Source organism: Corylus avellana, chromosome 6 (genome assembly GCF_965113065.1).
Source record: "Corylus avellana chromosome 6, dhCorAvel1.hap1.2, whole genome shotgun sequence".
Lineage (NCBI taxonomy): Eukaryota > Viridiplantae > Streptophyta > Magnoliopsida > Fagales > Betulaceae > Corylus > Corylus avellana.
In genome coordinates this window covers 25,033,314-25,049,301 of record NC_142495.1, presented here as the reverse complement: position 1 = coordinate 25,049,301, position 15,988 = coordinate 25,033,314, and the positions used below count along the sequence as shown (strand labels likewise).

The window sequence follows — 15,988 nt, the reverse complement described above, 5'->3', positions numbered from 1 at the left end:
AGTAGGAAGAAAGAGAGTTGAGGAAAGAATGGAGTTGGGTTTTGAAAAAATAATTATTTAGGAAGAAACTTCCTCCACCGCTGCAAAGCAATGATTGTTTCTGCTGAAAAGCAGGGTTACAATTCAACTTAAAATTGCTCTTTTGTCGTTCCAACAAGTACTACGACATGTGACGTCGTACGTCAAAATCCCATTTTTTTCGGAAAGCTCGTCTCCAACTCCCACCATCGGAAGAAGGACGGAGAGGAGGGATTCCTCCTTCCTCCTTTTTTGTTTTTTCTCCTGCAATTTGGGAGCCAAATCTACCATATTTAGCCTATTTTCTTCGTGCATACACCTACCCTCACCACCTTTGACCTAGTGATGAGTGGAAGGGAAGTTGTGTTTTGGGAATTCGAGTATGGGGGCGAGGGGCCCCATGAAATATATTCGGTTTGAGGGGCATGTGCGGTACAGTTTGTAACATGAGAGACAAGCAACGTATCTCGGACAAGTGTAAGCATGTAACGGCTCACCTGCTCAAATTTTGTCAGGACCACCACCACCACCTCCACGCCGACCTTGGCTTTTCTCACCTGCCAATCACATTTTTCTTTCCTTTTCTTTTCTTTTCTTTTCTTTTATCTGCAGGTATGTGAAGGTATTACCATTACCATTACCGAGGTTTGAATATAAGGAAGGGTGGTTGATTTCTGCACTTATGAGACCACGTGAACACATTTCTACCCATGCCATGTTCTGATTTTTTTTTTTTTTTGGGTGAATTTAAGCCTTCTTGTCGGTTTAGATATTAACAAATTTTTTTAAAAAAAGAAAAAGTATTTCCATGAGTCCATGTAGTCAAAAAGTTATTTTTTATTTGAGTGATCTTATATTTATTCGCTGTGATTTTTAAAACTATAATTAAATATGAGATAGGTTTTTTTTGAATTATAATCTAATTGCAAATTTAAAAACTGCATATGAGTATATGAAAATAAGTGTAGGAACTATAGGAAGGGATTTTTTGATCGGTTTTACATTAAAAAAAAAACTAGGTTGAGTCAATTCAAACACCGTTAATTTGACTAAACAGGGAGCTCTAGGGAGCTTCGGTTGCATAACGATCGCACACCATTTGATTGGTGTAAGCTACATAGAGCCCCCGTCCACATAAACGATCATACCGTGTTTGATCTATATAAGCCACAAAGTGTTCCATTCGAACACCGATTGCAATATGTTTGAACGAATCTCTTTGGGTTGTGGAAAAATTACAGTTTTTTAAGAGGAAAAAGGTACAATTAAGAGTTTAGGAGGTGTTTATGATGTTCAAAGGGAAATAATTAAGTCCTATGATTTTGAAGATCATATAGTATGAGCCTACATGCTCTTTTGTCATTAAATAGTATGTATAAAGTGTGATTATGAACAATGATGTAGTTATGCCGTTTAATGAAGTTATGTGTAAAAAATTGTGGGGTATTTTGTTAATTTTGACACTCCTTGTTAGGTTTTAAGATAAAAATTTAATATGAGGTGATATTGCAAAAAATTAAAAATTCAATATAATAAATTGAGAATTTTTAAATTTTAGGTAAGTAATTGTAAAAGTAATGAAAATTATGGGGTTAAGTGAAGTTTTTCCGACCTTTAAAAAGTGACAATAGGGCATCCCATCCTACCACTACATGTCAAATTATATACTTTTGTATATTTATTTCCAAAATACCTTTGAAACAAAATTAAAATTATTTTTAAAAAACTGAAAAATAATAATTAATTCAATAGCTATCGACCTCACACATAAACATAGCGAGAGAACCATCAAGGGTAATGGTTCAATGGCCCAAAAAAATTTTAAAGTGGTTAGAACATTTATTAGGACGTGGGTTTAAATATCCGCAATGAAGAATCTGTACATATACTTGATTAGTATTAGTCGCCTAAGATTTTAATTGATGCCTAGGTAGGACTGAGTCAGACTATAGCTTAGTCGGACTTGAGAGAATGCTTACAGTTCTCATCATCTAAGCTTCTTTAGTGAGACTCTCAACGAGTATATACTACTATAGTCATATTAAAATAGGATAACCATAATTGACCTACTCTATCTACTATTTTTGCTAATATATATATATATATATATATATATATAGTGAGGGAAAAAAAAAAAGAAAAAAAAAAAAGTAGTGCGGTGCATACCCCCTTTCTCATTTCATGATGTAACGTATTAATATTTTCCCACGTGCAAGGAAGGTCATATCCCATAAATGAAACTGCCTGTCCGGCAGGCGCATTGTCACTCTCCCATGGCAGTATATCCATTGAGATGCTGACAAGCAAGTATCTATCTGTGAGCTGCAGGTGAGGCAATCACATCTCACCACCCTGAATTCAAATTCTGCCGAAACAAATTCCCCCAATACAAAAAAGCAAAAACCCCTCTAGAATTTCAAACTTCAATTGACGCGTTTCGTAATAATAATCTTTTTCGAGGGCATAAGTGAAAGTTCAGTCTTTTATTTGCGCAAAAAGGACAAAAATCAGGTCAGCGGCAAACAAAAAGGTCGGCCCGCCAACACTACCTTTCGGAGCTTTAAATGCAAAACAAATGAATTTCATAAAAGAAAGTAATTTACTCTTTTTCCACTTATTTCCCCTACTTTTTCTATAAATTTACCATATTAGACATTTACCTAATTTTTTAAACCCCAATTCCCCTCACGGACGTGAAAATTTCATTAACTATATTTTATTTTATCGGGTTTAGCAATTACTGCTTTTGTTTTTAAAATTGTTTTCACATTCAAATTCCAGTGGGTTTTTTGTTTTTTATTTTTTATTATTATTTTTTTAATTTTGTATTATTTCAATATATATTTTTTTTAAATTTTTTGTTGGTTATTTATTTTCACTTTCCTTTTGCTATCTCAACTGCCTTTGTTTTCAGACAACTTCTGAAGAACCGGCCTGCGGTTAAAATTTTCCGACGCTTGAAATTCAAAGGCGGTTTTCATTTTCTCAGTAAACAAACAGTTTATTTATTTTTTTAATTATATTATTGTGATTTTTTTGGAACTTTTTGTTGTTGTTGTTGTGGTGGTGTATGAGAGTACTGTCTCAGCTCGAATGTGAAAAGGGTCTGACACAGAACAGTCTAAGCTGCAGTGTCGAAAGAGCTAGTTGAAGTTTGGAGGTTCCAGTCACAGGTCGTGATCTTTGGATTTTGGTGTAGTTTTAAGTTCGAAGTTTTGGTTATTTCACTTCTTTGTTTTTTTTTTTTTTTAATTTATATATTATTTCTGGCTAAAGATTTGATTTTTGTTCTGTTCGTTTATTTTTTGGTGTAATAAGTTCATATTTTCTGATTTTGAGATGTGATTTGTGCTAAAACATTTTTCTGTTTTTTAAATGAAAATAATTGTTCTTATTCATGGGTTTACTCTCTCTCTCTCTCTCTCTCTCTCTCTCCCTCTCTGTGTGTGTGTGTTTATGTTCACAAGGAGTTTTTGTTTTTGATGTTATGATCTTTGAAGATTGAAGAAAATGTTTACTTGCAGTAAAAAATATACTCCAATAGACATTTTCTATTGTCTGTCTTTCTGTTTTCACTTTCTGATGTTTTTTGTTTTTTATTTTTTTGTTGGTTTGGGTTACAAGTTTAGTTTTCAAAAGATAAAAAGAATTTGACTGCATTTTTATTTTCTTTCCGGGTCTTGTTTTCTAGTCTGAGTTTCAAATTTCGTTTTTATTTTTAAGTTGAGGAAGATGTTGTTGAGCTTAGGTTAATTCCATTTATCTTTTTATAAACTTCTAGCTTTTACATAATACCTTTTGGATTTTAGGTTTGTATAGTTGTTTTAGATCTCTGAAGGTTGAAAAACCTTTTGAGTGTTGAGCAGATATTTCTCAAGTCTTTAGCATTTTTCCCCAGAAGGAAACAAAAGGGTTTTAATTTGGAAGCATGGATTTCTTTGTTGCAGATGCTAATGTGAGTATCTGAGTAGTTGGAAATATCAAGGTTGCCAGCTCTAGTGGTTGTTTTATGAAAGTGTTGGTCTATGAATGGAAGCAAGAGAAGGTATTAGTTCAGGGGTTACTGTGATAGGAGCAGAAGCTCCATCAGCTTATCATGTAGCGCCGAGGTCTGAAAACAACCCGAGCCAGAACCAGCCTGCTGGTGCACCAGCAGTGACTGCTGCTTCACCCGTGAGCGTGGGATTGGCCGGAACAACGGGAAAGAAGAAGAGAGGTAGACCAAGGAAGTATAACCCAGATGGGGCGGTCACTATGGCATTGTCTCCAATGCCGATTTCATCTTCGGCTCCACCTGGAGGTGACTTCTCGGTCACCAAGCGTGGGAAAGTGCGACCAAGTGGTTTGGAGTATAAGCAGCATAAGAAAGTGGCAATGGAACATTTTGGTAATGGGTCTTTCTTATTGTCGTTTTTCTTATTCGATATGTTACCATGACAACAAAATGGTTGTCACTAAATCTTTTATGATTGATATGAATGATGCTAATTCTTGTATTGTGTTTGATGGATGTTTATATTTTGTTCCTGCTTTTGATACTAGAACAGCTGTTTAGAGCAGGATTTGAGTTACCGCACTTGGATTTTGGATCTAGTATCTTTGATTTTGAAGAATTCAATGTTCTCTCCTTTCAAGGATTCCTTTTAAAGTCATTCATTGATAATACTTGTCAAAGTTCTATGTGGGACCTTACTATGAGATGCTCTTCAATTTTGGGTGTATAATGATTGTTCTGTGAACAAAAAGGTCGGCTTTTGTGGGTTTCTGTCAGTGAGGGAATATTCCTTATGTGACCAAAATTTGTGATGAGCTGACAGGAACAGAATGGAACTTGATAAAGGTGTGACGTTCTTGAGTCATAAAGCCTGTTGATTACACGAGCTTTACTTGGGATGAGAAAGATATATGTCCTCCTCAAATCGCAGTCCTGATTTACATAGAAGTTGTAAGTTGAGTTTTGACCAAGTTGATCAAAGTGTTTGGATTTCTGCATGACTTCTTTTAAAGTGTTTCTAAAGGAATGGGATTCCCTTGTCAGATGCTTGTTGAACTTTTAACCTCAATCATTTATAGTTTGACCCATACCCTTTCTTCCCAATGGTGCTCAGGCAGAGTTAGCTATACTTTAATGTAGGTTTTATGTTGGTTAATTCAGTGTGAAAACCAAGTTAGTTGTAAGTTTAGGTTTAGTTGATTAAGTGGTAGGTAAAACTGGCCGAAACCCCTGTTTTTGCCAGCATGATAGCAAGTACGGACTGGCAGCAAGGATTCAACTGAATGACCAGAGCATCGGTTGCTTCCACTTGTGGCCTTCTTCGACGACCTTGACACCATAACATCAAGGAACCCCCCCTCTTCTCCACTTCATGTCCTGTTGCTTAAATAGGGCTTTCGAAATTCCTATTATACCTATTTCATGGCATGCTTCATGTCTTATCTTACTGCCTTTGCTTTATGGCAGAATTGGATTCAATCCACCCTTAGGCTTGGAGGAGCATATATTGATATAGGATTGAATGTCATGCCCCTAAAAAGCATGGTTGCATTGGGAGAATAGGTAGGCCTTGTTAGTGGCACATCATCAGGAATGGATTCAATCAATGGACAAAATCCTAAGAACATTTAATAATGAAGCAAGGAAAACAACTTGATTTGGTGTTTAAAGTTGAAGAAATGAAGCTGCTGTCGCAAGCCAGTTGATAGCTGTTCGAATTCGAACTCAATCTTTGAGGAAATTCAAGATTTGAGATTTTAGAGCTTCGGTCGCTGGAAGTTCAAACAAAGGTCTTCATACTATAGAAAATGAAGTTCCCAAAAAGGTCGGTCGCAATGGCAGTTGCTTAATATTGGAATGAAGGTGTTTCACAAGACCCATTGAGCAGCTTGGTCACAAGCTGTTCACAAAAGGTTCAAACACGTTTATCAAGGGAGATCCAAGAAGCTCGGTTGCAATACAACGTTCGAACGCCATTGCCGAGAAAATTGTGAAACCCTAGCTTGCGTTTGAATGAGATACTTACCCGTTTGAACGCTGCTGCCTCAAATTGTGTTTTTTAGAAACCAACTTGCACCAAAACTTGAGTTTTTTTTTCCCCCTATATAAGCCTCATAGTGCACGATTTTCATAAGACCCTGAGACTAGTATAAACTGCGTGTAATTTAATTCTTCTATAGTGGATGAATTTCTTGGGTTTGGCTGCCCATAATGGTTTTAATTTTTAAGGATGCTTCAAAAGGTTTTCACTTCATCACCAAATTCTTGTTTTTGACTGATTTTATACTTTGGTTAATTTTGGTGATTTTGTATGTGGTTATTTATTTTAAGTTAACTATGTTTGTTGAGACAATTGAGAAAACACTCTATTCACCCCCTTATAGGAGTTATTTGGGGCCATTAGACAAATTTCATTTAGGATGCAAGGTGGTCATTTAGCCTGATTCAGCTGTAAAATCTTGTACTCAGATTTCAACCTATGCTTCACAGCAACCATCAGCATTTGCAGCCAATGATGAACTCAAGTCCTTTTATTTAGCTCATTCTCTACCCTTTGCATTGTTAATAAAGATCTATGTTATATTACTTGTTATGATCTTTCTTCTGCAGAAAGTACACATTTTTAGTTGTTTCTGTTTAATCTCCTATTATACTATGACCTATTGTAATGCACTTCAATGACTCAATTACTGTATCAAATCAGATCAAATCAGGCCTCTCACTGTAGGGATTGAATCAACGTGTCTACATGTAGAAAACTTTATTAAAGATGGAACCATTAATTTGATCCAAGTTGCTTAAAGATTGCATAGGTTTTGTAGGAAAGAACTAAGCTCTTTGATTTTTTGCTGAAACTTTAAGTATAATATATAAGAGATCTTTGTTATTTCAAAAGTTTTGATTACATGAAAATGTTATTAATGCCTGAAAGGCTTTTATTTTCCTTATTTATATGCACTTCAAAGTGTTAGTTCCTGGATCACTCCCCCCCACCCAAAAAAAAAAGGAAAAGTAAAAGTAAAAAAGAAGATTGCAAAGTTGAATAATATTCCATAGAAGCCTCTACATGTGCCTTTTTATCCATATAAAAGACTTGAGTCCGTGAAACTTATTTATTAGTATAGGCTTATTTTACTTTCATTTAGATTAGCTTTCAGTGAAAGAATCATTTCATCTGTATAATCTTCCATGTGTGTGTGTTAACTTTTAATTTCGTATTTGTTAATGTTCTGCAACTCTTATTTTGTAGGAGAGTTCAATGCATGTTCTGTTGGTACAAATTTTATGCCCCATATAATCACTGTCAATGCTGGCGAGGTACGTTTGATGAGCAAAAGAAAAGAAATTAGCATTGTTTACTAAATGAGTAGTTTGTCTTCGTGATTAATCGTTGGTCATGTCTAATGCCTGCTTTTCCTTTTAAATTGGAAGACATCTTTGCAATCTAGGGAACTGTTACGAGAAATAGCAAAATTTAAGAAAAAAGGTTAATTAAGTCAGAGTTGTTTTATATACAGAAATGTTAACTTTTTTGTAATTTAGAGGTGTATGTGACTGGAGTTCTTTAAGATTTTTTACATTTTATTTTTTAGTGTCATGGTCCAGGGTTTTACCACTTGGGTAACGGGCCCAAGTATTTTTCAACGGTCCTTTTCCTCTAGGGCTACAAGATCTCAATTAAATCTCTTTTTTTTTTCCCCCTCTTTTCCTCTCTCAAATAATATTTGTTTCAATATTTTCATGTAGGTGTATGCCTAGGATTGATTTCGATCTAAGGTCTCATTCTCAGATCTTGCATATCATTTATTATATAGCAACTTTAGAAAGTCAAACTGGGGGTTATATACAATTAAGGGAAGTACATATTAAAAAAATTCGGCAGGATTTAGAGCTGCTAGTTTTCCAAACAGCTTATCTTGAATTCGTTCTATTATTATCTGTTAGATTCCAAATCCTTACATAAACTGATGAGCAGTCTTAACAATGTTTTCTGTCTTCTAATTCAAGGAGTTTCTCCAACAAAAGTTTTACCAAAATTAGCTTTGCCCATTATATAGAACCGACCGCTTTTTATCAAAAACAAGATAACTGTAGTGTTTTTTTTGGGTTAGTTAACTGTAGTGCTGCTTTATTTTGGTCAAGTTAACTAGTGCTTTTATCATCATGTGATGAACAAAGTGCAACTCTAATTTCAATTTTCCTCTCAAATTATTAATATTTGGCTATTGCTTTCTATTTTGAATATATTCGAATGCCTTATGTTGGATTTTGCTGCTTCTATTTTTTTTTTTTTAATTGGTGTTAACAGGATGTCACAATGAAGGTTATATCATTTTCTCAACAAGGACCTCGTGCTATTTGCATCTTATCTGCTAATGGAGTAATTTCAAATGTTACACTTCGTCAGCCTGATTCTTCTGGGGGTACTTTAACGTATGAGGTGTGGCCTTAGTCATTCCATCTCGAAATATATTATCTTTTGGATGATTCAGACTTACTATTTACATACAGACGCAATTATAAATGGATGAATGACTATACTCTTCCCTGTCTATTCTGCATGTTACACTTGTATGCTTTTTGGTGTACCTGAGTGCAGTTCTGATTTTCTGGGTTAGGATGTGAAATAGCCAAGGTTAGAGCTGACATGAACACATGACATGGATTGACATGGTAAAGCTATTCTGGCACATCTAGATCTCAGAAAGCTAGGCACAAAAACAGTAGGTGGTTAGGTTTACCATGTGTGTGCCTGTCCTTTAAAAAAATCTTGCCAAAACCATCAAAGAAAAATATTATCTCTTAAAAGGAAATGAATAAATACTATACTCATATTGAACATATTTGTGCCTGGATTACTTTGAATCTAGTGTCCAAGGCCTAGCTTAAGCGTAACAATTACTAAATTAAAATTGGTATAGTAGGAGTTAACATGCCACTTAAATTCCCCTGGAAAGACATCAGAGTCAATAAAACCCCAGTTCAGCATATAGATAATTTTCTGCCACCTCAACATTAGGATTGAAGACTGCTTAAACAATCAGTCAGCAAAACATTGTGTATTTCCTTTTCAATACAAAACCAAGTACCGAGCATGCTTAGATGATCCATACTCTTATTGGTTCATTATCTTAGTTTATGCTAGTATAAAAAAATATCTTCAAATATTTAAATTTCTCTATAGAAATGTATATTAGGTATTATTAGATGTTGCATTATTAAAGAACCCTATGCACAACTGTTTTGTCAAATCAAGAAATCAAATAATTTTCAATCCTTTGGTAGGTCATGGGAGGTATTCTCTTCTCTCTCTTCTCTGTCTTGAAATTTTAAGAATTTTCTATTTTACTTTCTTCTAGATTACATATCGAACCTTAGCTTTCAATCTTGAACTAACAATCGAAATTCTCTCTTCCTTGTATCCACTCTGTAATTGGTTAGAATGGTCCTAATCCATCTCTAACCCAGATCTAACCTAATTCAGTTCCTCAAATCTACTTATTGATGCTTGCCCTAGTTTTTGAATTTGTGGAGGGCTATAGAATGGTGATACTAACGTTAATGTGAATTGGTTGCAACATGCATCCAGAAACTGAAACGGGTAATTTATCTGTGGTGGCATAAAGTATTTTAATTATGGGGATTCATTAGAGTATCTACAATGAAAAATATACGAAAGTTATTGAATGTAGAAAATGGGAGATCACATGTGGCATGAATTATTTGCACAGTGCTTGATGTTTAACAGATTAGGTGAAATTTCCATATTAGTAATTTATGTCCACTTGTTAAACAATTGTGTAATCTACATAAAGAGTGAGGTGGGTATATAAACACCTCTCTGATCCCTCATCATGAAATGGTATGATAGCTTGCTTTTTTTTTTCTCCATGTAGATCTCCTTCTCCTTTTATGTACGTGTGTTGCAGCTTTAATAGAGTAGAAAACATTATCTTACGGGACAATGCCTCACATCATAAGTTGCACGCTAAAAGAAACAAATAGTACACCTTTGACTGAGTCTTATCCTGTAAGTCTTACATCCAATCAAACCACTTGCCTCATGACAGTTTACAACACCTTTTGTACTACATTTTCCTTTGTCTTGAAGAGAAAGGTGCCAAATCTCACATCTTATATGCTTATGTTTTGGCATGCCTTATTATATACTCAACCCATACATAAAGGAGACCCCAAGGAGTTGGTATTGGGATTCTAGAATTGACTGACCTATAAATGAGGTAATCAGAAAGAGATTGAGGATTTATATTCGTCAGCACATTAAGTTTTTTACTTGAACTTAGTTCACAATAAACTGTAAAAGCAATTACATCAATTTTTTCATGGTGATTATTTTGGCAGATATAGATGGTTTAGAAAGCAAAATAGAGAACAAAGAAATTGTTGTGGTTGCATTAAAATTTGATTCTGTTCCATGTATCTAAGATCTCTTCTTCCTGGTTTTCTTTTAGGGTCGTTTTGAGATACTTTCCTTGTCTGGATCTTTCATTCCTACTGAGACTCAAGGGACAAGGAGCAGGTCAGGTGGGATGAGTGTCTCTTTGGCAAGCCCCGATGGTCGTGTTGTCGGGGGAGGAGTTGCTGGACTTCTTGTAGCTGCTAGTCCAGTGCAGGTAAGCATTTTCTAAAGTTTTCTTCATATTTCATTTATTTTTCTTTGGGTGGGGGCTTGTGTAAGGGTGGTTCATTAATTAATCTATACTCCATGTTGCTCCTTTTATGCGGGCTTTGGTGCTGCATCTGAGATCTAAAATATGATTCTCCTCTTGCCTTCATTAGCCATCGATCTTCTAACATCTAGAGAAAATGATTCATTTAGGATATTAACTATTAAGTGAAGAAAAAGAAAAAATAAAAATTGTGGGAAAAAAGCTTGTATTTATGATATATAAAACTGTACAACGGATTGACTTACTTATAGTTGAATGAGGCCAATGATAGAAATGAAATACACTAACTACAAAATCAAGAAATAATGCTAATTTACTTATAAAAAAAAGAAAAGAAATAATGCTAATTGATTTACAATAATTAGGAGGAGCTAATATGGTAGTGAATAAGGAATATTACCATAATGTGATGTGAATATTATGAAGATATTCTAACCCCAAGGGGTTGGCCTAAGTGGTGGAGACCTTGGTCTTAAAGGTTTGCTCCCTTCAAGATCCAAGGTTCAACACCTCATGAGTGCAAACAATCTCTTGGGGCTACACCCTCTGGTGAAAAGCCAGCGATTTAACCAGTTTCGTGTAGGGAAACTTCTAAGGGTGCGGCGCACGGGACCGGAGTTTACTCTACAGGGGTGGGTCCAAAGGGCCCTGCCTTGGAGAGGTTCCTCGACATTATGTATATATATTCTAGCACAATTATGGTAATATTCTAATATCCCCTCTCAAACTCGAGGTGGAACAAGATCAAGAAGGCGACTAGGCAGATGAGATTCAATAAATACGTCAACTACCTAATTTTCGAAGGAGACTTCTCGTAGATGTAAGGTGCCCTGTTGACGATGATGCCTGATGAAGAGACAATCAATCTCGATATGTTTGGTGTGCTCATGAAAAACATTATTATGGGCAATTTGTATGGCACTTCGATTGTCACATTGAATGGCAAAACTAGTAGTTTGAGGGGCACCTGTATTTGTCAAAAGCCAGCGTAACCGCTAAAAATCAGAAGTAGTGTTAGCTAGCACACAATACTTGGCCTTAGTGCTGGATCTCGCAACAACGAATTGTTTCTTATTGCGCCAAGAAATTAGAGATGTCCCAACTAGAAACATCAACTCGTGGTGGAGCAGCGAATATGTGGGATCACCAGCCTAATCAGCATTGGAATAGGCGTGGAGGTCAAGGAAGGAATGTGAAGAGAAGTGAAGTCCATGAAACTTACTTACCAAATGAATAGAGTTCTCTTGACATAGCGCAAAACACGAAGAACATCATAATGAGTAGAGCATGGCATACTCATAAACTGACTGACCAAATGAACAACATAGGAAATATTTGGCCGTGTGACTGTGAGATGGATAAGACTGCCAACCAACTGTGTGTAGAGAGTGGCATTTGGTGGAGGCTCACCATCAATAGAAGAAGCTCGACATTCGTCTCGAGAAGACTGCTGGTTGTCTTACTATTTGTCAAATCTGCCCTGGAAAGTAGGTTAGACCCATATTTGACCTGAGATAGATAATAACCAGCACCTGAAGTAATCTCATGGCCAAGAAAGTAGGTGTCCTTAACATTAGACCAGATCAAACTCATACAGCTAGAGATAACGTTGAGGATGAAGATAAGGAAGATAAACATCAAGTGTCGATAGAAGAACACTTGTGATAGGACTCTAGTATTCATCTATAGGCAGCATTACAAACTGTTAGAATATGTTTTCTAGTTGTTTTTCGTTTGCTTGTATCTTCCAAGCTGGATTCATATGATGTATATGCTCCAGCTTGAGGGGGAGTGTTAGAAGAGTTAGGGTTTGAGTCATTAGGGTTTTGGGGGTATTTTAGTCTCTATGGTATTTCCCTAATCCTATATAATAGGATGCTTGTATTAGGTTAACATAAGTTGAATAATATAAGCATCCTATTATATAGGATTAGGGAAATACCATAGAGACTAAAATACCCCCAAAACCCTAATGACTCAAACCTTAACTCTTCTAACACTCCCCCTCAAGCTGGAGATCAGAGCCAATACACGACTAATGTCTGAATTTTTTTGCCTTCATGGCTACTTCTTCCTCTTCCTCCATCACCTCTTTTGCAACCCTACCCATGACGTTTGCTGCCTCCCACAATCCTTTGCACAATGTCACTCACCATATCACCCTCAAACTAACCTGAGATAAATATCCTCTCTGGAAAGTAGTTGTTGTCCCCTTTCTCGAAGGCCATGATCTAATTGGTTTTGTTGATGGTGCCACTCCCCAGCCACCAAAACTTATTGTTGATTCCACATCTGGCATGCTGGTAGCAAATCCAGATTATCAAACGTGTTATCACCAAGACAAACTCCTCATGAGTCACTCATCTCCACTCTGTTTGACAGACTATTACCTCATGTGGTGGGAATTTTCACCTCCCACCCACTATGGCTCACTTTGGAGAAGTTTATTCTCTTCTCATTCTCAAGCTCGACTCATGCAAGTCAGACACCAACTCACCATTTTGAATTGTTGATTATTTTCAAAAGGCCCAAGGCTTCGCCCACATGCTGGCAACCATTGGTCACCCCCTTGGACTTAGTACTGACTAAGATCCCCTCGTCACATTGATTACAACACGATCTGGCGCATCTAAAATATTGTTAATAGAATGGGTAACATCATTGAGGGTGAAGGCATTTGAGACAAGGTAATAATTTATTTATTTATTATTATTATTTTTTTGGCTGAAGAGTATTGGTGCGACAAGGGAATATACCTGGGCGTGAGTTTGGCTATTAGAGGAGTTGATGAAGCATATTTAGAACATGTGCGGCAAGAGTAGAAACTGAGATGTGGACTTGGATAGGATGGCAATTAGGTGTGACGTAAACAAAAAATTGGGCATGAAATTGCAATTATGATATGATGCACCAGTCTGAGAAAAGTACTCGTGCTTGGGTCACAATTACGGATTGGGTGTTGATCTAGGTTTAATATCCAATCAGATCAAGTTCTTGAGGCATGTGGATCTAACGTGCAAAACCACCTGCTACGCATGGTGGCGTGCAACTATGTGGTGGTGTGGCCGACCTGTAGGTGGAGCATGAGAGCGTGTCTAACAGTATATTGAGGATATTTCTTCACAGAGCTATAGATCGATTTGTCAAACATGGAAGAAATGGCGGTGCACGTGGTGCGTGGAGGCATGTGCTATACCAGATGGACTCTTAATTTCAGTCAAATAAAGTGTTTGGTGTGTTGCTCTCGCTTTGAAAAACACCAAGGAACTGCTAAAGTCAAAAAATTTCACGGGCGGTGAAAGGAGGCTTATTAGTGAAATCAAGAGATTGGTGGCTTTGAGACCATGAAGAAAAAGACAAGTTAAAGAATTGTTAAAAGAAGCTTATTTTTCTGATATGTAAAACTGTACAATAGATTGGCCTATTTATAGTTGAATGAGGCCAGTCAAAAAAAAAAAGACATTAAATACAAAATTAAGAAATAATGCTAATTGAGTTACAATAATTTTTTTTTTTTTGATAAGTAATAATGCATTAAAAGAGCGTAGAGGAGTGCAATCCAAGTACACAGGAAGTATACAAGAGAGCGACTAAGAAGGAGAGAAAGAAGAAGAGAACATAAAAGGAAAATCAGGGAAATTGATCACTAAGGGTTAGGAGGAGCTAATATGTTAGTGAATAAGAAATATTATCATAATATGATGATGAGAATATTATGAAGATATACTGGCATAATTATGGTAATATTCTAATATTAAGAAAGACTAGCATTGGGCTTGCTTAAGATGGTGGGAAAGAATTAAGAGCTTTAGAATAATACACTCAACCTAAACCTAACCTGAACGGCAAGAACCAAAGAAGCCACGTTTGACTTTATCCACGAGTAATTATTGTGGATGTGGTTCTCATACCCTAACCTAACTGAAGCTAGAATTAACCAAAATTTTGGTTGGATGATGACCATGTAGCTTATGAACACTAGTTACATGCTTGAAATGAACCGTAGCTTGGAATACTTACCTAATCTTTTCATCGGAGCGCATCAGGTTGTGGTCGGCAGTTTTCTACCTAGCAACCAGCCTGAGCAGAAACCAAAGAAGCAGAAGAATGAGTCCAACCCTGCTATTGTTACACCAGCCACTACCGTAGCTACTGTGGTACCTGCATTTAATGCTGAAAATGAAGAGAGCCTGGGAGGAAATGGACAGCAAAATTCTAGCACCCCAAGACCAAGCCTTGCTTCTTCCTCCACATTCAGAAGAGAAAACTGGGCTATCCTGCACTCAGTGCAGGACTCTTCTAGAAACTCTGGAACCGATATCAATATATCTTTACCTGGAGGTTAACATGAAAAGCTGCAATCAATATTATCTTGGAAGTCTCTTGCTGACTTTATTGTTTCCTCATCTTTCATCTTTTTTAATGTATTAGTCTTTGCTTCTAATTTCTGTCTTTACAAGTTATTGATTGTTGTAATAGGAGGAAGTAGGGGAACAGAGTTCTGAACTTCCAACTAGGTTTATACATTCTTATCAGGTAGGACTTCTGATTTGTAGGCTAATTATGTAGGTTTCTGCAGGTATTACGAGTAGAATCTTTTCATGTAATTTTTCAACTGGTTTGCCTACGTTTATGACCAAATTTATCAGCAACAGTTTTCCATATCTTGAAGGAGTTTTTGTCCACTGGTTTGATAATGTTTCTGGCTGTCTTTTGCCCAGAAGTTGCTTCCTTGCTGTCTGTATCAAGGAAGCAATAAATTCTTTAATGCTTACGCTTTTGTTTCTTCTTCACAAATAACAACTAAATTGCAACCCAAACAAACAAATAGGGCCCTACACAATTAACTAAAGGAAATATGCTGAGCTTGATGAACACCCAAGTTGACACCCCAAGAATTTACAAATATCTCCTCAAGAAGAAGAAGAGGAGAATGCCGTCCCAGTACCTTGGACCACATATAACTTGAGTAATGATCATATCACATTGCTTTTGCTTGTTGGGCTATGTCGAGGGGAAACTTTAGTTTAGACTTCTAACTTAAACGTAATTTGACAAGCTTATTTTAAATCTCTTAATTTAGATCTCTGAATTTTCAATTGTTTTCAGTGTGGACTTATCCGTCAATTTTAGCCCAGTTGACACCCAAGTTGGCACTTAATTGCAACCCAAACAAACAAATAGGGCCCTACACAATTAACTAAAGGAAATATGTAATTGCAACCCAAACAAACAAATAGGGCCCTACATAATTAACTAAAGGAAATATGCTGATGAGCTTGAT

General features: G+C 36.3%; 1 protein-coding gene across 1 annotated transcript; it reads left to right on the top strand.

Moving 5' to 3' along the window:
* Positions 1-2,886: 2,886 nt before the first annotated feature.
* On the top strand, positions 2,887-15,368 carry LOC132186123 (AT-hook motif nuclear-localized protein 7). Its single transcript, XM_059599947.2, has 6 exons — positions 2,887-3,191; positions 3,966-4,405; positions 7,263-7,330; positions 8,322-8,453; positions 10,486-10,647; positions 14,751-15,368. The coding sequence occupies exons 2-6, from the start codon at positions 4,048-4,050 to the stop codon at positions 15,048-15,050; spliced, it is 1,020 nt and encodes a 339-aa protein (XP_059455930.1). The 5' UTR covers positions 2,887-3,191; positions 3,966-4,047; the 3' UTR covers positions 15,051-15,368.
* The last annotated feature ends 620 nt before the right edge of the window (positions 15,369-15,988 follow it).

Bases quoted from the DNA above. Each gene is read 5' to 3' on its own strand.
- LOC132186123 (XM_059599947.2), top strand. From the start codon at position 4,048: ATGGAAGCAAGAGAAGGTATTAGTTCAGGGGTTACTGTGATAGGAGCA. The intron at 7,331-8,321 runs GTACGTTTGATG...TGGTGTTAACAG, and splicing joins TCACTGTCAATGCTGGCGAG to GATGTCACAATGAAGGTTAT. The intron at 10,648-14,750 runs GTAAGCATTTTC...GGAGCGCATCAG, and splicing joins TAGCTGCTAGTCCAGTGCAG to GTTGTGGTCGGCAGTTTTCT.